The 22,111-nt window shown below is 42.5% G+C and overlaps 1 protein-coding gene across 1 annotated transcript in view; it reads left to right on the forward strand.

The window, feature by feature from the left end:
- Nucleotides 1-22,111, forward strand: part of sik2b (salt-inducible kinase 2b) — a 198,607-nt gene that overhangs the window by 130,029 nt on the left and 46,467 nt on the right. Inside the window, 6 exon segments of the mRNA XM_034169323.1 lie at nt 10,838-10,962; nt 12,271; nt 12,662-12,785; nt 21,271-21,390; nt 21,393-21,478; nt 21,480-21,497. Of these exon segments, the coding sequence (XP_034025214.1) occupies nt 10,838-10,962; nt 12,271; nt 12,662-12,785; nt 21,271-21,390; nt 21,393-21,478; nt 21,480-21,497 (474 nt within the window).

Below are 22,111 nucleotides of genomic sequence, written 5' to 3' on the forward strand. Positions count from 1 at the left end.
CTGCTGTGTCCTCTATGCTGGTGTGGTTCAGAAATGCTGCAACCTCCTACCCAGCCCATCTGAAAAAGGTCTGATGTTGCATTCAGGGATGCCACTTCTGGAGGCTTAAAGTCTTAAACCACAATCCAAGGGTTGTGTCACCTTTACAAAACATCCTTCACTTGTGATTCCAAGTTCTAATCTGTTGAAGGAAACATTAAAGATTGTAGACCAAAGAACAGACCCAAAGGCGGGTATTTGGGACTTGGTTGGAGGACTGTAGTACAAGCATCAAAGTGTGATTATTAAGGCAACTGGCATTTAGAGGTAGCTGGGAAAATGTCATGCAGCAGTGAGAAAAGGGGGAGGGGGTAAAGGAGGGAACGAGGGAAGCCAAAGAAAAGTTTGGGTGTAATTGGAGGAGAGGAGGTGATAAAATAGATTATGTACTCTTGAGGTGATAGCAGATGAGGGGGACACAGAAAGAATGATAAGGAGCAGGATGCATGCTGCTCATCGGGGAAAGAGTCCAAGATTTGTCGAAACACATCTTGATCAGACCTGCCCCTGAAAACAGTCCAAAGTCATGTCATCTCAACAGGACCCCAGAAACACAACGGTGACTAGCTGATGAATAATTAGTGTATCCTGATCAACATCATTCGACAGCTGCTAATACAGAGCCTGACAAATTGTATATATTTTACTATATTTTATAGTCTTCTGCTTCAAAGTGGCCCGAACAGGTTTTTGTCACTCTTCTGAAATAAATTGAGCTACACTTTTCTTGTGAGGCATCATTGAGTAAAATCAGAAGCTAGTGAAGCTAAAGGTCATACTCCTGGTTTTTGAATGAACACTGTTCAGTACAAACTGTGAGATACCAAAAGAATTTGCTCAAACCCGACATCCACATCCGACTGGCATGATAGCTGACCTTGGTTTGGGCGTTATTAAGCCATGTTTTTGTGAACTGAGTGATGGTTCTTTAACGGTTTACTTACCAGCCGTGTATTTTGTCAGTAATCGTGCATTAAGTGGACCTACCAGCAGCTGCTAAAAGTGCATTAAATAAGATCAGTTTGATCATGTTGCAATAGGGATGTCTTAGATGATCCGTTTCACTGCACAACAAGTCATATTGTTCCAGGTGTTTTAAGGGCCCCGTCACACTTAGTAAGAATCAAGCCAACCCAGGCAGAATGTCAAAAAAGCCATAATTCGTGACACATCTGGGAGGGAATAAGAATTGCGGTAGACAGCCATCCAACTCCTCAGACTGCACCTGCAACACACCCCGAATGATTCGTGCGCACACTGTGCGCATTAAGCACCTGAACATGGTATAAATGTAGGTGTAACACATTAGGATTACCACGGACAACTGACAAAATGCAGTGAGAATATGACGAATGCACTTACATTGCCATACGAGTGAGGTTTGAATGCGGGGTGGAGGAAATATAATCCAGCAGCACTCGAGGTGTGTTCAGGCACAGTCGGGACATTCATCCAGCATTCAAAATGGCTGAACATTTTCGAACCTCCCTTGAACACGATCAGAATGCTTTGAATGCATTTTCATACCATACAAATATTTAGATTACAGTCAGATTTCGGTCAAACTGCACTTCGAACGCTAATCGATATTTTTCCACCTTGACTGCACCTCGACTGTTTTGCACATGTGCAAAACTGCTCTGAGATTGCTGTCCGACGTCCACGAATGCACCTCGACACTTCCAGAATGTGGACAAAACTTTCATTCGGACAGCATTCGGCCTCTAGTGTGACGGTGATATAATAAAATACTCCAAACAGACGCAACAACACAACAGCACGTGGCTCTGTTATGATCAGAGTCGTCGTCACTGGACCAAGCTGCTGTCACTCAGAATTAACATTGTGATGGGTCTGTCTGCTCTTGTTTCATAAATCATGATGGGGAACAAAGTGTTTTAATGTTCACCATTACTTCATTATTCTGATCAGTGCTTTTTAGGAGGGACTGAGATGAAAACGTAATTACACCATGTCTGAATCACGGCAAAATTGCTCACACCATAGATTAGGCTTGAAGGAGGAAACACTGAGCTTATCGTTTTACCTGTCTTATTATTAGACAGCGCTCTTCTGAGGACGACGTCAGCAGCTCTGTCCATCCTCTTATCATCACCATCACATCTCTGATGTTTATCTCGCTACTCCTCCTGTTGAAGTAAAGTAAACACTTCAGATTTGTACAGTATGTGCCGTGTATCAGAAGCGCTCACCTTTTGTATTATTGCATTTCATTCATGTTATTGTTTTTAACTTTGATAAGCCAAACCTTAAACCACAGTGAACAAGAGGTGAAAGTTGGCTTTTAGGTTTAAGCGGGCTTACTCTGCATATGCAGTTACAGGCTGCTGTAAAGCGTCTGAGATTTTCCTGCAGTCCTGCCTGCAATCTAAAGGCCACCACTGCTCAGTCTGTGTGAAGTTCTGCCAGGCAATGGTCAGTCAAAGAAAGGTCATTCTCTCAGTGCCTGCAGAGGAGAAGGGAACAGCAGCATCAACAGCGGGGGGTGCCTTCGTATTTTCACTTCAAACAGCCTATTAAAATTAGAGTTGATAGATTGAAGGGGATTACAAGGAAAGGCTGTTGCTGGATGAGAAGAATGGGGGAGGTGGTGGTGGGGAGAGGTGTTACAGTATGTGAATTATGACCACAATTATGTTGGCCAAAATTTAAATTGTGGTTATGTAGCACAATTAACTTTCAAACCTATGTCATATAGCTTGTTTGTTACCCGAGGCCAACATATGTCCACCAGGTATTGCAAAGACCTGGCGTCCATCTGTCTATCTGTCTGTCTGTCTGTCCGTCTGTTTGTGTACAGCATAAATCCAGTTCTATTACTGCCACAGTCTTCAGATTCACAGGGAAGATTCTTGGGACACATACAGGTTAAAAAGTCGCATTCTATACCTAATTTTATGGCATGATCTCGTGGACGTTAGCGTGGTGACGTCACATGCTGCTAGCTAGGTGGAAACTCTGTTTCATTTGTGTGTAAATATAACCTCTTTGTCATATATTATGTAAAAGCTAGAGAGAAATAAACATGTCTAAAACTGAAACACTGTTTTTACAACCTGATAATACCTCTGAAGTGACTTAAAAGACATTTAGCAGACGTTAGCATTCACTTTAGTTTTTGAATGGCAGGGGTGACAGCCAGTCAGAGTAGAGCTGCATCGTGACGTCACAGTCTGGTTGCTAGCTGCAGACTCAGGTTTGTGTGTAAATATATCATCTTTGTCATAAATTATGTAAAAGCGTGTGAGAAATAAACACTTCTAAAACTGAAAACACTGTTTTTAGAACCTAATAGTGCCTCTGAAGTGATTTAAAAGATATTAGCAGATTAGCATTCAGTATGTTCAGTTTAGTTTTTGAGTGGCGGGGGTGACAGCCAGTCAGAGTAGAGCTGCACCGTGACATCACAGTCTGGTTGGTAGCTGCAAACTCAGTTTTTGGAACCTAATAATTACTTAAACAACTGCAAATTATACAGAACACAATGCTCATATAGCCGAGGGTATTTTAGCATTGCGTTATGTTTTTTATTATTATTTACATTTTAACATGGGATTTTCTTTATTCCATCCATCCATTTTCTTCTGCTTTATCCGGAGTCGGGTCGCGGGGGCAGCAGCTCAAGCAAAGCCTCCCAGACCTCACGATCCACACACACCTCCCCCAGCTCCTACGGGTGAACCCCAAGGCGTTCCCAAGCCAGCCGAGAGACGTAGTCCCTCCAGCATGTCCTGGGTCTTCCCCGGGGCCTCCTCCTGATGGACGTGCCCGGAACACCTCTCCAGCGAGGCGTCCAGGAGGTATCCGGAAAAGATGCCCGAGCCACCTCACCTGGCTCCTTTCGACGTGGAGGAGCAGCGGCTCAACTGCGAGCTCCTCCCGAGTGACCGAGCTCCTCGCCCCTATCTCTAAGGGAGCGCCCAGCCACCCTACGGAAGGAGGAACTCATCTCAGCCGCTTGTACTTGCGATCTCGTTCTTTCGGTCATGAGCCAAATCTCATGACCATAGGTGAGGATCGAAACGTACATCGATCGGTAAATCGAGAGCTTTGCCCCCCTACTCAGCTCTCTCTTCACCACACGGTCCGATACAGCGACCACATCACTGCAGAATGCTGCACCGATCCGTCTGTCGATCTCACGCTCCAGACATCCCTCACTCGTGAACAAGACCCCGAGATACTTAAACTCCTTCACTTGAGGCAAGGACACCCCACCGACCTAAAGAGGGCAAAGCACCTTTTTACGGTCAAGAACCATGGCCTCGGATTTGGAGGTGCAGATTTTCATCCCGGACGCTTCACACTCGGCTGCAAACCGCCCCAGTGCACGCTGAAGGTCCTGATTTGACGAAGCCAACAGAACCACATCGTCCGCAAACAGCAGAGACGAGATTCTGTGGTTCTCAAACCAGACCCCCCTCTACACCCTGGCTGCACCTAGAAATTCTGTCCCATAAGATAATGAACCGACCGGTGACAAAGGGCAGCCCTGGTGGAGGCCAACGTGCACTGGAAACAGGTTTGACTTACTACCGGCAATGCGAACCAAGCTCCTGCTGTGGTTGTATAGGGACCGGATAGCCCTTAGCAAAGGACCCGGACTCAGTACTCCCGGAGCACCCCCCACAGGGTGCCCCGAGGGACACGGTCAAACGCCTTCTCCAGATCCACAAAGCACATGTGGACTGGTTGGGCGAACTCCCATGAACCCTCGAGCACCCGATGGAGCGTGTAGAGCTGTCCAGTGTGCCGCGACCAGGACGAAAACCACTACTGCTCCTCCTGAATCCGAGGTTCGACTATCGTTCGAATTCTCCTCTCCAGTACTCTGGAATAGACCTTACCGGGGAGACTGAGGAGTGTGATCCCCCTTTAGTTGAAAACCACCCTCCGGTCCCCCTTCTTAAACAGAAGGACCACCACCCCGCCGGTCTGCCAATCCAGAGGCACTGCCCCCGACCGCACACGCGATGTTGCAGAGGCATGTCAGCCAAGCAGTCCCACAACATCCAGAGACGTAGGTACTCAGGACAGATTTCATCCACCCCAGGAGCCTTTCCACCGAGGAGCTTTTCTAACCACCTCGGTGACGTCGGCCTGGGTAATGGATGAGTCTGCCTCTGAGTCCCCAGTCTCTGCTTCCTCTTCGGAAGACGTGACGATGGGATTGAGGAGATTCCTCGCAGTATTCCTTCCCACCGCCCGACAACATCCCCAGTTAGGGTCAACAGCTCCCCCACCCGCACCGTAGACAGTGCTGGTGGAGAGCTGCTTCTGCCTCCTGAGGCGTCGGGCGGTTTGCCAGAATTTCTTCCAGGCCGATCCGATAGTCCTCCTCCATGGCCTCCCCGAACTCCTCCCAGACCTGAGTTTTTGCCTCTGCGACCGCAGGGCTGTGGCATGCTTGGCCTGCTGGTACCTGTCAGCTGCCTCCGGGGTCCCACCTACCAACAAAGACAAGTAGGACTCCTTCTTCAGCTTGACGGCATCCCTTACTTCCAGCGTCACTACCGGGTTCGGGGATTGCCCCCCGCGACAGGCACCAGAGACCTTGCGACCACAGCTATGAGCGGCCGCATCGACAATGGAGGTGGAGAACATGGTCCACTCGGACTCCATGTCTCCAACCTCCCCCGGGATCTGGGAGAAGCTGTCCCGGAGGGTGCCGAGTTGAAGACCTCACTGACAGGGGATTCTGCCAGTCGTTCCCAGCAGACCCTCACAATACATTTGGGCCTGCCAGGTCTGACCGGCTTCCCTCCCCTCCCAGCGGATCCAACTCAACACCAGGTGGTGATCGGTTGACAGCTCAGCCCCTCTCTTCACTTGAGTGTCCAAGACACGTGGCCGAAGGTCAGATGATACGACTACAAAGTCGATCATCGACCTCCGGCTCAGGGTGTCCTGGTGCCACGTGCACTTATGGACACCCTTGTGCTCGAACATGGTATTCGTGATGGACAACTGGTGACTAGCACAGAAGTCCTACAACTGAACACCACTCGGTTCAGATCAGGGAGGCCGTGCTTCCCGATCACCCCCTCCAGGTCTCACTGGGATTTCCTTTAATTAGCATTATTATCAATTTAAAGATTAGATTAGATAGAACTTTAGTGATCCCTTGGAAGACTGCCTCAGGGAAATTCAGGTTCCAGCAGCATTGTATAGCAGCACACAGTAGAAGAAGCACACGGAGTATCCAAGGTGAAAGTAAAAAAAAACAAAATCAATAAAAAGAAAATTATAAATATAGCAGCCAGCTAAACCATAAATAGTAAAATGATAGAACATAGGTAGACTGGCATGACTGGGCAGGAAGAATGAAGAAAGAACACCCCCACTATCCTGTACTTACCAAGCAAGCACAGTTGACCTTATTCTAACACATATTTATGCATACCTGGTTGTGGTTTTCAGATCGGGTTTGCTCAGATCTGGGTATTCAAAACTGTGACCCTTATATTATTTCACAAAACTGTGGCACCCTCAGCAGCACCAACTTCACCAAGCTATCAATACCTGCTAATGAGTGCTAACAGCACAATATAATGTACAAATTAAATAATACTCAATGGAATACTGGAGCACGACTTCTGAGATGGTCTGTTAGTACAATTAACTACACAGCGAGCCGTATTATCTCAGATATTTGAAATAAATGCGAGAATCTACAGAAGCTAGTGGCCACCGGCTAGCCTTAGTGGTCGTACTGCATATACACATACGCCAGAGAGTGCTGCTTCGATTTTACCACACACTACAACAAGAATGCACCATTGCAAACTGTTGTTACGAAGTAGGTTCCACATACAGAACAAAAAGGTGCTTATGTACGTAATGTACATAAGCACCCACACCAATGAATTTTTTGACAGATGCGTGGCTGAAATGAGTGAATGGTGCAAGAGAGAACCCTTTTTTAAGACTTAATCATAAAAATCCCCAAAGGGACTAAAGTTTAACTTTACTGTTTTCACCGTAGCCAAACAGCCTTCACTTCCTATGAGGCCAATGAGATCTTAAAGGTATTTGGCCAGTATTGTTGCAAAAGCACAAATCATTCATGAGGTCATGGTAACCAGATGGGGGGGAGTCTTTTTATTATTATTTTAATGCTCTGTCCCCAATTTATTTGTAACCTGGGGACAAAATTGTATTACAACAAAATATCTACTTCAATTGCAGCTGGAGGAACTCTCACTTAAAGTGTGAAATGTCACTTTCTCAGAGCACACAAGGGGAAAGGCAAAGAGGAGACGGAAGAAATTTTTGTGAGTGACAAGAATTGAGTGTGATAGAGATGAGTACATCCAGGAACAGTACATTCTCAGCTACAGTCGATCCATGTCAGCGCTTATACCTCATTATTGGATGGACACGGAACATTTTTGACTGCAGGATGCTTTCTTCTTTCTCACTGATAGCTTTCGGGCACACACGTCGACATTTAAACAGCACAAAGACAGTCTGACAGGCCCCAAACCTGGTGTGGATTCATCTGTAACATGTTTAGGCTAATCATATGCTAATACCTTTGTGCACGACACACGCATGCACATCTCAACCCCGTCCGGTTCGGAGTGCCGCTTGTCGCCTGCAGCGCGCTGGAGCCTTTGACGTCAGTCGTTCTGCTCAGTATTCAGCTCCGTAAAATGGGTCACAGCTTCTGACGATGAAACAACTGCACTGCTCCGCCTGCATCTCACATCTCACCTTCACAGCAGCATCAGACACTCAACAGACTTGTAATAAACTCCGCTGTGGTGCGCTGCTTCCCTCTCCACTTTATTTCAGCACACCTGCTGCCACCTACACTGCAGTAATTAAAGTACTGAATGCATGTACAGGCTCAGGGGAAAAAAAAAAAAAACTTCACTTTTTCAGTCTGCCCTGCTCAGCATCTCAAAAATAATTCCATCTGGTGATTTTTTGTGTGTGTGTGAGTGGTGTGTGGTGAGCACTGTGAAATCATAAGACACTGTGCAGTCCAGTTTGTTGTCATCATTATTTTCCAACTTTGCTGTTGATGTGTCCCAGTGCTCTGTGTTGGTGTCAATCTGAGGAGGTTACACGGTGGATTAAATTGTAGAGGTTCCTGATGCAGAGCAGACCAAAAGGAAAAGCAAGCGCTTCCAGATTATCTGTTCTTTGTCTGTTTGCCTGCGCGTGTGAATCCACATCACCCGTGTTACTTATGTGTTTTGTAATACTATTTTTTTTTTCTGCTTATATAACTTTTGTGGATGGTGGGAAAAGGGGCATGGCTTGGATTAAGTGAGCCTGATTGTCCTCTCATGTAGCTGTCTGATCCCATGACACCATCACAAGGTTCTGCCGCTTCTCGGCTTGTAATTCATGAATGGTTTCATTATCAGTTATTTTTAACTTGGATTTTTTTGTTTGTTTGTTTGTTTGTTTTTTAACAGCACAAGTTCTTTATGATGAATGATGTATGTCCATCATAATCTAAACTGGTGTCTTTTGTTCCAGGGAACAGTTAACAAACTCTGATGTAGTGATATTAAGAAGAGGAAGATGAGATGTTAATCAGTTTTTTGTTTTTGTTTTTTTTCCCTATATGTAAGGTTTAGGATTTATATGCACACACACACACACCCCCACCCCCACCAACCAAAGAAATAACCATTCCAAGAATAAAATAAATATTAGATGATCGTTGTAACTGTTGTAACTATTGCTGTCATGTTGTAACTGTGTTTGGTATATTACAGGTAAAATAGGAGCCGTGTGCACACTACTACTATTACTACAACAACACAAAGCTGTGTTGAACAAACTGCTTTGTGTACTTCACATTTTCACAGTGTAAACCATTTCTGAGTTTGATAATGATGTGTTCCTATAACTAAGGCTGCATGATACAAAACCATACTTGAAATGCTTGAATACTGCATCCTAGAAATACTAGATGCAGTTGCTTAAAATGCAACTATGTCAAAAAATTGTAACAGTCACAATCAACTAGGATACCTACAGATCCTGGGGGAAGACTCATGCATGGATATCCGGGGGGGTTGGCACTTCCTGGCGCATTTCATTTCAGGGTTGCAGCCATACTTCCATGATACTGTCATGATATCACTAATGCTTGATTGTAGATTATAGTGTTGCAGAAACTCTGATAGCACTGCACCCTCAAATTAAAGCCTGGTGGCCCTTCTGTACTATATAACCTTTTAGGGGAATTCCAGGAATGTGAAACAACTCCAGCCAAAATTGCAATTGTATGAAAGATGTGTACATGAAGACTGCAGTGAGATAAATGTAGGAAATAATCACTATGCAATATTATTTTGAATGTCATTTCTGAAAACAGGGGAGAATAAATTACTGTGGTACTTCTTCAACTCATGTGCCATTCAGTCAGCAGTGGCTTCACTTTTTTTATTCCCATTCTTATCAGACAAACTCATTCTCATTCCGTCATAAACAATAGGTGTGTGCATATGGGTGGGGGTGCAAGCGTTAATCACTGGAGAGTCTTCATGCTCGCTTTGATGTCCTTGTCTAATCTTGTCCAGTTGTAGAACTACACACACATGCATCACTCTGGCAGCCACTTGCATTGTTTCAGAAGTTTTCTGCTTTGTGCCAGAGCGAGCGGCCGTCACATATGCCCGTCTCACCCGTCTCCATTGGTTGAAATTGCCCCCGTGCTCAATGGCACGCTTACATCCTGGCAAAGTAAAAGCAAAGCATTTAAATCTTCACAAACCAAGTTAAAAAAAAAAAAACAAGCTGTTGTACTGGAAATGGTTTTAGGAGGTGGTGTGAAAGGGAAAATTTTGTAAGCTATGAGGGGGGCAGGGGGAAGAAGTTGAAACAATTGACTGGAGACATGCACGTTAGTTAAGTGTGATTTGGCAACACCCAGATATTAGATTTTTTTTTTTTTTAAGTAATGCAGACAGGAAGTTATCAGTCTTACACATACACACACAGGAATGGTGTATGTGTAAGACTTCTGTCCATCTTCTTGTTCTTTACTTCCACTCAACAGATCACCGTAGTAATTGATGAGCTTATGTCAGTTCGGTACTTTACCTCCGTTTGTCAAATATTTCCTCAGCTAACAAATAAGATTGTTCATTATGTTATGCAAATCTAGCAGATCTCTAGGCGACATTTGCAAACTTTGACAAACCCACCTTAGGAATCACCCTGGCCATCTGTCCATGAATCTTACAAGTACAAAGTCCACAAAACAATTTGGTGGATGTCAGTGATTTTTACATCTTCAAGGGAAGATAAATGGATTTGTATATGTAATTGATGCATCAGATGATAGTGAAATTGTAAGTACAACTCCTCCTAAACTGTGTGATGAATTTCAGTAAAACTTGACACATTGGCAGCACACCACATGAAGTTAAATAATTCTGGTCCAACATCTTTAATGGAAGATAATTAAACACATCATTTTTGTAAATTACACATACAAAAGTTGACGTACAAAAGAATTTGTTCATTCGGGTGTTACTTCACAAATGATTTATGGCTGCTGGGGGTTAATTATCAGTTTTTAGCTTTCTCATAGACCTGTAGTTGGTCATCTGTTCTGATACCTTTAATTTTAAATCCCTGTAGTTGCGGAAATTCATGTTTTAATTGGTTGTTCAAGAAACTGCTGTTTATTCTAATTGTATAAAAGGGACTTTAATTATTAATATCATTTTTATCAATTTATTTATTTATTTATTGCAGTAATAATTTTTCTTCTTCCAAACAAACCCTGCTGTTGTGTCATGTGCAGGATTTTGGATTTGGCAACTTCTTCCAGCCAGGGGAGCCTCTGGCCACATGGGGTGGCAGCCCGCCGTATGCAGCTCCTGAGGTTTTTGAAGGCCAGCAGTAGGAGGGCCCACAGCTGGACATATGGTATGAACAGCCAAGTCGATCATTGGAAAGACGTTTAACTTTAATTAGCTTATAATGCGCCAAATCACAGCAAAAGCCATCTCAAGACGCCTTACATAAAACAAGTCAACATAAAATTGAATAAATAATTAAAAATGAATAAAAAAATTCTAATACATAAATAAAACAGAAGTAAAAAATAAAACAAATAAAAAATAAAACCTATTCATAAGAAAGAGAATAAAAATAGGTTTTGAGTCTTGACTTAAAATGTCCACAGACTCAGACTGCCTCACGGTCTCAGGAAGACTGTTCGGAAAACAGGGGAGAATAAATTATTGTGGTACTTCTTCAACTTATGTGCCATTCGGTCAGCAGTGGTGTTGAAGATTTCTTCACACCACTGTAGTTTTTGTTGTTTCCTCCGCCAAGGAGGTAACTTTTTTCAGTGCCATGAGTCTGCAAAAACTACAAAACTGATTTTGTAGTTTGTGGAAAGGTGGCATTTGGGCCTAGGAAGAAATGGTCAGCTTTTGAAGTAGATCCATGTAAGGAAGGGGTAGAGCTGGGGGTGGGGTTCCACTTGCATGATTATTTGTGGTTTAACATCATGGGATTCCTTGAGTGGTAATGTTAATATTATCACTCAAGAAATTCACAAAAATGTTGAACCGGGCCCAATCTCACAATATATTAAAGAAGTGAGTGGAAATTTTCCTGAATCCACATCACAGGTTAATGGCTTCTGCCTTAGCCTGTACCTCACCCTTTCACCAGATATCAGAAAATTGGTGTAGTAGTTTTTGTGTGATCCTGTTAATTTTTATCCCTAATAATTACAGAGACACATATGAAGTGTTGGCAGAGGTACAGTTATGCTCATAGGTTTACATACGCTGGCAGAATTTTTTATTATTTGCCAATTTTTCAGAGAATATGAATGATAACAAAAACTTTTTTCACTCATGGTTAGTGGTTGTGTGAAGCCATTTATGGTCAACAACTGTGTTTACTCTTTTTAAATCATGATAACAGAAACTACAAAATGACCCTGATCAAAAATTTTACATACTCCAGTTCTTAATACCATGTATTGTTGGTCTAGGCTACCTGACTGGGGTTGATTCCAACACAATCCCTCATTTTCCACTTCTTAATTAGAGTTGAACACTGCTGATTGGCTTTCTCAGTCCCTTGGATATATTTTATATTCTTTTCCTGTTTTATACAGTTCAGTTACCTTTTCCTGCAGATTCTTAGACAATTCTTTTGCTTTCCTTATGACCCGAAACCAGAAACATCAGTGCAGCACTGGATGAAAGATGCAAGGGTCTGTCAGGAGCCCAGAAACTCACTGACCTTTTATAAGCACACACTGATTACAAGCAAACCATGACATGTGAAGATGGTTATCTTTTGTAGCCATTCAAACCCATTTGTGTCCACTTGCGTGCATGTTATCAGGCCAAAATCACCAGGGTATGTAAACATTTGATCAGGGTCTTCTGGTTAGTTCCATTATTTTCTTTGATAAAGATTTCATTTATGACCTGCTACAAAAATACTTTGATTCGTTTTTGAATATATAAATGTGTGTGTGTCTGTGTGTGAGAAAGAGAAGAAAGAAATCACAAGGAATCATCTTTATCTGGTGTCCTGATTGATGGATCTGCTGATTGTCTGTAGCCTCAGATCAGACTTGGCACTTTGATGTTTCCAGAGTATGGGAGTGGTTCTGTACGTGCTGGTGTGTGGAGCGTTGCCCTTCGATGGGCCGACCCTGCCAGTGCTCCGACAGAGAGTACTAGAAGGAAGGTTCCGCATTCCCTACTTTATGACTGAAGGTAACACGAGAACAGTTCTTTGTTTGTGTTATCAGATATTTTCTTAGTGTTACAGCAGTGTAAATCTCATAGAAAACGACAATTACTTATGTAGCCACACTGATAACAGAATTGTCATGGTCCTTTTCACACTGAAAGTTTGAACCAGAGTTCACTGCAAGGTTTTTTTTTTTTTTGTTTTTTTTTTTTGTGTTTAGTTTCACCGCGATGATAGTTAAGTATATAAAACATGCTTGTCCACACAAATGTCCTGTTGTCATCACATCATGTGAGCTGCCACACCTGATGATGTTGGCATGTTGCCAATTCTAAGCATATTACAGTCTGAGTCAGTGAGGATAGGGTTGGGTATCGGGAACCTTTTTTTTTTTTTTTTTGAGAATCGTTAAGAATGATTTGATCCACACCGACATCAATTGCCTTTTTGCTTAACGATTCCCTTATCAGTGCCTTCAGAGCAGCTGTTGTTTTTTTAAAGGTGTTTGTTGGGAAAGTGACCCGTTTCTCTACATTGATTGCAGACCCTGCAGCGGGTCTGTAATCAACCGCTTCTGCAGGCGCAGCTGTGCGTTTGAACTTGAAGCAACAAAGCAGTGCTCTCACCCGCTGCTGCTTTCTTGGTTCTTTGCTTCGCTGCTTTTCAGAAGCGCACAATCCGCTTCTTAAACCCTTCTCAAAGCCATTAAAATATGTCAATCTTGAGTCACTTTTGTGCATATTAAAGTCACTAATGGCCCAGTCACACGGCACCACGACGATTCCTGGAACAAAGGGAAAAACTAAAATAAGTCACAATTCGTTGAGAAAAGGTGGACGAAAGAGCTTTATCACCGAATAGCCTGTGAAGCAAGAGCGCAAAAGGGACAAAAGAGGAAATTAACAAAATCGAAGCTAATGATCTCGTCGCTTTAAATGAAATGCGCCTGGAGCCACAGCTGGAGCAGTGTGTGTCTGCATCTCTGAGTTCCAGGACTCAAAGCTGGGATGGAGCTCATAGCACCTGAGTCCTGAAAAACTGCAAACAGAAGCTGTGGAGATCTGTGTGCACGTCGGTGGACCCGCCTGCTCTGATTTCTTGTCTAGAACAAAAGAGGGATCATCTCCTTCATCATCAATCAATCAATCAATCAATTTTTTTATATAGCGCCAAATCACAACAAACAGTTACCCCAAGGCGCTTTATATTGTAAGGCAAGGCCATACAATAATTATGTAAAACCCCAACGGTCAAAACGACCCCCTGTGAGCAAGCACTTGGCTACAGTGGGAAGGAAAAACTCCCTCCAGAACCTTCACTGTCTGCTGCGCGCTTCATCTTGCTCCAATTTAAAAAAAAATAAAAAACTCTGGTGTGCCATGGTCACTGCTGTATTACTGTATTATGCTACTAAGCCATATATATTGATTTATAACAGAAAACTGTCAAAACAAGGAATAAATATAAGTGTAAAGGTGATTGAATATATCAGAGCAGTAAATTGATCAGTGCATGTGAACGTGCATTGACTCACATGTGCGGTTATTCCACCAGCTGCAGCTAATCCACAACGTGAATTCTGACTTCCAGAACAGCTCTTTATATAATTTTTTTAAATTATCTACCTGTTGCCACATGTACATAAGGACTGGATTGTCATTCCTGCAGTCATATTGTTGTATTTAATAAAAACTAATAAGCGCAAGCAGGAGCTGCTGCTCTTGCTACCCGTGTTCAGGGTACCGTCGGGAAAATACAGAACTTTTTGTCAGTTTCAAATTCAGCAGTTGCTTGTGGCAAAATATTGTATATTGTATCCACACAAAATATTATTCTTCCTATATAAGGGCCTGAGCCCATTGAACCTGACTCCCCACCCAGATAAAAAAAAAAATCCAAGCAAGCAGGCTGAGTTGGCTCTGTAATTTCCGACGGTATTGTTATTATATTTGCAAAAAATGCCTTTTAATATGTCTCAAAGTGTGTGTGTGTGGGGGCGGGTTGACCACTCACCCTCCTGGCTCCAGGCCTACACAGTGTCTGCTGGCAGGATAAAAAACACAGACAAGATGATGAGGAAAATCCTCTGTTTTCATGTGGAAGGTGCTACCTGATTAGCTGGTAAGAAGCGTATCTTATGCATGGTTTGGTGCATATTTGAAGCAAAGCAGAGCATAAATTTGATTTTGAAATATATACCACACTAAGAATGGCCTAGTAGGAAGTACTGATACAGTGCTGGTTTAGCTTTGCAGTTTATGAGATGGAGTGAGACAGAGCGCAGACTGATCTGTCAGATTTATATTTAATATATCTGATATAGATCAATAAAAAAAAAGCCTTGATCATGTCTGATGCCAATCAGTGCAATTGGATTAGGACGGTCCGAGTCGGAAGGCATTCTATGAACCATGTAAACCATGCATTTTTGTCCAGATCTGAAGAGAGATTCAGATCTGGGGATTATTAACCCTGTTATTATTTATTGATTGATAGATGTGCTGTAAAGAGGGATGTTCTAGTTTAATTTGTGTGCATCATTGACATGCTGTCCTGCAGGCTGCAGGATGACTTGGGTTGGATCCTCTGTTTGTCAATGTGGTAGTTATCTTGCAGCAGATTAACTCCAGAGGTGGAACCGTTTATGTAACCTGGGGAAGAGCCGGTAAAATATTTCAGCAGCAACAGCTGTCTTCCCCCCTTCTGTCTGTGTGACTCATGTCTTCTGTCGATCTGCGGCCTGTTTCTCTGATTCCCATCTGCAGTCTGTACCACTTTCTCCACAGGGGGTGTGGTGACAGTCGATGTTTGTTTTCATCACAACCTTGAAACAGTTTGGATCTAAGGAGGAGGAGTTTAATGTCAGCACCACATCCATCCAAAAACCCCAGTCCAGCCCCTGTTCCCTGAACAAAAATAAAGGCAGTGAATGTTATTTTATCCATCAAGAAACAATAAAGTAGAGTCAGCTTCATTTACCTGTTAAATCATTTTTATTTTTGACATCGTGCTCTTGTGCTTCATTAGGGGACTTTGTGCATCCCTGGAAACTGCAGACATCAACCAGAATGGTGCCACGGTTGAGTCTTTGTGGTGTCATTTAATGACTAAGAGCAGCCTCAGTTAATTAGTCATTTGTCTCGATGGTCAGTCACTGTCGGCTCCTTGCTTAGACCAACCTTTCCTCTGATTTCAATCTTTGAAAAATGTGCTTGGCTTCAAGTGTTGCTGTAAACAAGACTGTAGCAACCAGCCATGTGCCTGTGAGGCAGTAGTTGAACGGCTGAGTAACTTCTGGGCCAAACAAACTGTGTTTGGAGCAGATTGTAACTATAAGACCTCAGTAGTTAGGCACGCTGCTAAGCTGCCTCAGTGTGGTGCAGTGAGGTGTGCACTGGATTCTGCACATAATTGGTGGGGAGAGAATTGAGTGAGCTGAACAGTCAGCCAGAAAAATCTGATGTAAGCAGACGTTAACTGATCAGCAGGGTAACCGGGAAGAATGTGTCACAGGGAGCTAATGTTGGAGGCCAAGTCCTTAAGCTTTCTGTTAACCACAGAGTTGCCTTCTGAGCTGATTTTTGCCTCTCGATATGTTTGAAATTGCTAAATCTGTTACTGTATTTAATTTATTTAATGCAGACAGCCCATGTAAGATGTGTGACTCATCTGATTTGATTTGATTAAAGATGTTTATTTGCCTCTATTGTCTCCGGGTTAAAAGAAATTGAACACTTTCTTAAAGTTTAAAACCCTTCAAAATGAACAAGTTTCATGATCACAAGGATTCTGCCATGTGGTTGCCGTATATTTTCAGTTAAAGGGAAACCTAAAGCCACCTTGGCATGTGCACGAATTTGATCCCTGTGTGTCACTGCAAGTCAATGCATGTCATTGCCACAGCACATCTGAACGATTATGACGAGATGTTACATCCACAATAAACATAATTTTACAGCTACATTATCTAACTCATAAGGAATGAAAATGCAACTGTTTTACCAAGCCATAACAATGTAAATATTATAAATAATTACCTTTTGAGATGATTCTAAATGTGTTCTCCACCTCATGAAGCACACAAGAGACGCTGGAGCTGCAGATAATTCCTCTGTGATTCCAGGAGCTGTGAGAGATGGTTTCATCAGCCAAGTTTAAGAGCAAATAAGTCATCGGCTACGAAATAATTATTTTATATAATGCGGCGTCCAGCAGGACAAAGTGGTTCACATTGGCACGACAAATTGTGTGGCAGTGCAGGGATTAAATTTGTGCAAGTGTCAAGGTGCCTTAAGGATTATCAGCAGCTAATAAATTACAAAATGATTAGAGCAATAGTCATTATACAATGCATGCTTCCAAAGATGCCGCTAGAAATTTTGGATCATATATTCTTGCTCCCCCAACCTACTACTACACCCCTACGTACTCCCACTGAAGAGATAAAATAATCTTTGTTCCATTGTAGCTTTTATGGGAAAGATAATGTGAGTCTTACAGGAAAAGTTCCACATTTTTCAACCTTGGCTCGATATTTTTTGGGGGGCAGTAAGGGGGGGGGGTATTTTGACTTGGGTCTAAAATTATTTTAATCTGTGCGTGCGTGATTGAGAACGCAAACACCGCCACGACCAGACAGGAGCTAACTAATATTATTGGACAGGATGATAACAGGCAAAAACCATTAGAAGTGTCTGGTTACAGAGAATGTTTACATGCAGAGGTGAATGTGCTCACGGTTACCTCACAAAATGTGAATGAACTTTCTGAGACGACCAATTATACAGTTAGCTGTTTACCTTAACAGCCTAGCTGCTATCTTGTGCTGTTGTCCACTGAGGCATTAGCAGTTGATTACCAGTGAGGGGTTTGTTCTAACATTAACATTAATAATAATAATAATAATTAACATTAACATTAATATAGAAAAATACAAAGTTTCACCTTACTTCTTCACTGTTTCACCTCAAGGAGGTTTGTTGGCTGTTTTCCACAGCGCAGATCATTAATTCATCATAGTAGAAAAGGTCTTAGTTTGGTTCTGCTTTCATAATAGCAGTGCACTCCATCTGTTACGGAACATGGCTAAGACGAATAAATCCAAGGAAATAAATCCAACCCCTTTGCGCTCTGCACTGTATTTTCCACTCAGAAAATCACACTATTTGCACAATTTGCTCTATTGGTAGCCCTGTAAATAACAAAAATGAGTTGGACATGCTCCAAAATCATCTGTGCAACGTGCATTAGACTGCGCACAGTCAGTCGTCAAGATAAGATCACTTTATTTATCCAAAAGGAAATTATTTAGCCAGAGTACTGAAACAGTAGTGAACGTTTTCACAAGTACAACAAATTTATATGAAATAACTGGAAGACCTTTGCACAAGATGTTTGATAATATTGCACATAACTCTGACTAACTGAATAACTCTGTTCATTATGTATTCATCCTGCTGCAGTTGGGAGGAATTGTATAGTCAGAGTGCCACAGGCGGGAAAGACCACCTGTGGCATTCTGTGGTGCACCTCGTGGTCTCAGTCTATGGCTGAAGGTGCTCTGATAGGACATCAGTGCGGCATGCAGGGAGTGGGAGGTATTGTCCAGGATGCTGAGCAGCTTCCTCAGCATCCTCCTCTTTGACACCTCCACCACAGACTCCAGCTCAACCCCAGGACAGAGCTAGCTCTCCCGATGAGTTTGTTCAATCAATTTCAATCAATTTTATTTATATAGCGCCAGATCACAACAAACAGTTGCCCCAGGGTGCTTTATATTGTAAGGCAAGGCCATACAATAATTACGTAAAAACCCCAACGGTCAAAACGACCCCTGTGAGCAAGCACTTGGTGACAGTGGGAAGGAAAAACTCCCATTTAACAGGAAAACCTCCAGCAGAACCAGGCTCAGGGAGGGGCAGTCTTCTGCTGGGACTGGTTGGGGCTGAGGGAGAGAACCAGGAAAAAGACATGCTGTGGAGGGGAGCAGAGATCAGTCACTAATGATTAAATGCAGAGTGGTGCATACAGAGCAAAAAGAGAAAGAAACACTCAGTGCATCATGGGAACCCCCTAGCAGTCTACGTCTATAGCAGCATAACTAAGGGATGGTTCAGGGTCACCTGATCCAGCCCTAACTATAAGCTTTAGCAAAAAGGAAAGTTTTAAGCCTAATCTTAAAAGTAGAGAGGGTGTCTGTCTCCCTGATCTGAATTGGGACCTGGTTCCACAGGAGAGGAGCCTGAAAGCTGAAGGCTCTGCCTCCCATTCTACTCTTACAAACCCTAGGAACTACAAGTAAGCCTGCAGTCTGAGAGCGAAGCGCTCTATTGGGGTGATATGGTACTATGAGGTCCCTAAGATAAGATGGGACCTGATTATTCAAAACCTTATAAGTAAGAAGAAGAATTTTAAATTCTATTCTAGAATTAACAGGAAGCCAATGAAGAGAGGCCAATATGGGTGAGATATGCTCTCTCCTTCTAGTCCCCGTTAGTACTCTAGCTGCAGCATTTTGAATTAACTGAAGGCTTTTTAGGGAACTTTTAGGACAACCTGATAATAATGAATTACAATAGTCCAGCCTAGAGGAAATAAATGCATGAATTAGTTTTTCAGCATCACTCTGAGACAAGACCTTTCTAATTTTAGAGATATTGCGTAAATGCAAAAAAGCAGTCCTACATATTTGTTTAATATGCGCTTTGAATGACATATCCTGATCAAAAATGACTCCAAGATTTCTCACAGTATTACTAGAGGTCAGGGTAATGCCATCCAGAGTAAGGATCTGGTTAGACACCATGTTTCTAAGATTTGTGGGGCCAAGTACAATAACTTCAGTTTTATCTGAGTTTAAAAGCAGGAAATTAGAGGTCATCCATGTCTTTATGTCTGTAAGACAATCCTGCAGTTTAGCTAATTGGTGTGTGTCCTCTGGCTTCATGGATAGATAAAGCTGGGTATCATCTGCGTAACAATGAAAATTTAAGCAATGCCGTCTAATAATACTGCCTAAGGGAAGCATGTATAAAGTGAATAAAATTGGTCCTAGCACAGAACCTTGTGGAACTCCATAATTAACCTTAGTCTGTGAAGAAGATTCCCCATTTACATGAACAAATTGTAATCTATTAGATAAATATGATTCAAACCACCGCAGCGCAGTGCCTTTAATACCTATGGCGTTTGGTATTAAAACATTTGGAGTTTGTTGAGTCTGTTAATGTCAGCTGCCTTCAGCCTGCTGCCCCAGCACACTATAGCGTAGAAGATGATGCTGGAGACCACCAAGTGATAAAACATCTGCAACATATTTCTGCAGACATTGAAAGATCTGAGCCTCCTGAGGAAGTACAGTCAACTCTGATCTTTCTTATACACCTGTGTTTACAGTCCAGTCCAGATAGGGTCATATGTCCTCTATAACTTTTATAGTCTGCAAGATCAAAATTAAATTCAATTAAATCTTACCAAATCCTTGTGTTGCATTGATAACTTTGTTCCTAATTGAACTACAGCCCACAAAGTACCTCATCTCCAATTAACCCCATGCCAAGGTGGCTTGCTTTCTTTGGACTAGCTGAACTCTCATTGAATTAATGGCCAGTCTGCTATTTGACACACAAGTCTCCCAATATTTACCAAGTTGTGTACATTAGTTTTTGACTTAACAGTTCATTTATAAACACATCTGACCCCATTTTGCGGTGTTAAAGAAAATAAGTAACTCCTGGTTTGTTGTGATTGAGTCTTCTTACATTTTCAAAAACCAATATTTCCACCTGGTATGGATGTGAGATTCATTTACCTTGTTTTAAATGCTGTTTGTTTTCTAATTGTGAAAGGAGCTTTTTTTTAATATACTTTCTAACAAATTTAGCTTTAAAAACGTATTTTCTACTAAAAAATAAATAATTGCAACAAATGGTGAGAAAACATAATGTTCTTGGCTGATGTATTAAATGTCAAGAAAGGGGAAAATTGGGCTATTTTAAAAAAACACTCTTCCTTGCTTTGAGACGTGTTGTACGTGGGTAAAGATGCCTTGTAACAGCCAGGAATGTCATGCATGCAGCCGGGGTGCAGGCAGGCCAAAGCAGCACAGCCAGGGGAGCTGTAATCCGGTTAAGAACCCAGCTGTGTCTGACGTCAAACTGCAGTCTAACCGCGGACAAGAGGTGAGGAGTTCTCATTAAGAGGGGAGAGGAAAGAACAAAATGCTGCAGACTTGCTGTTCAGAAGAAACTGGAAAATAAAGTAGCTGAGATTGAAGCTTCTCTTGTATGTTATTTCTGCCTCCGTTCGTCTGGGCCACAACTAAAAGCTGTGGTCTAATTTATGTGCTTATAGCGCAAACAACAAGTACTTGCCACTGACAAATATGATATGATATTCTAAAAATGTACTGCTTTAAAGCTGGAATTATAAAAACTATAAAAGTTTGACCCTCTGTGATTTCATTATTTATTTATTTTTAATGTCTATTCAATCCCCCACCCCTCTCAGACTGTGAGCACCTGATCCGCAGAATGTTGGTTCTGGACCCGTCCAAGCGCCTCTCTGTAGCCCAGATCAAGGAGCACAAGTGGATGGCTCTCGACGTTCCGGTGCAGAGGCCTCTTCTGTACCACATTCAACATCTGCGTGAGGTGAGGGAGGCGTGGGCCAGTACAGTGAGCAGGTCCTTCGACTGATGCACAGCCTTGGCATCGACCCAGCGCAAGACTGTAGAGGTGAGGTAGGAGTTTGCTGCGCTTACTGAATCTGGGTGTGGATGGGTATGATTCAATGGCAAGAACATCAGTGGACTCTGCAGTCATCAAACACTAGCTTGCCTAACCCACATACTGACCCCAAGATTTGAAAGACAAATTTAGTCATTTGTATCCCTTTGCAGGCACCACACCTTCCTGAAGGAAAAAGCCGAACCAAAGACGATCAGGATGTTTACCAAAAATAAAATTGGACTGAAATGAGATACTCAGGATGGCATCCAAATGGCCATCATAGTAATCTAACCCCCCCTCCCCCCCAGCCCCCAATTAAAGCATCTTCACCTAAATGCTTTTAATTTTTCAAAATGTTCCATGAGAACAAAAGTCTCAGGTTACAAAGTTTGTAGCCACTTGTACATAGATGATTACATTCATATCTTGCAAATGCAAAATGGTGTCCAAAAAAGCTGGTAAGCAACCGCAGTAGAAACAACAGATTTAGATTATGGGCTAAAACGTAGGAACCATCCTAAATAGACTCAGTAGGAGCTGTGACTTTGTGCAACAATGAAATGTGTTCCTGTAAAAGCTACAGATCAGTGTGATAGTAACCTTATTTTAAACAAAATATT

Source organism: Thalassophryne amazonica, chromosome 4 (assembly GCF_902500255.1).
Source record: "Thalassophryne amazonica chromosome 4, fThaAma1.1, whole genome shotgun sequence".
Lineage (NCBI taxonomy): Eukaryota > Metazoa > Chordata > Actinopteri > Batrachoidiformes > Batrachoididae > Thalassophryne > Thalassophryne amazonica.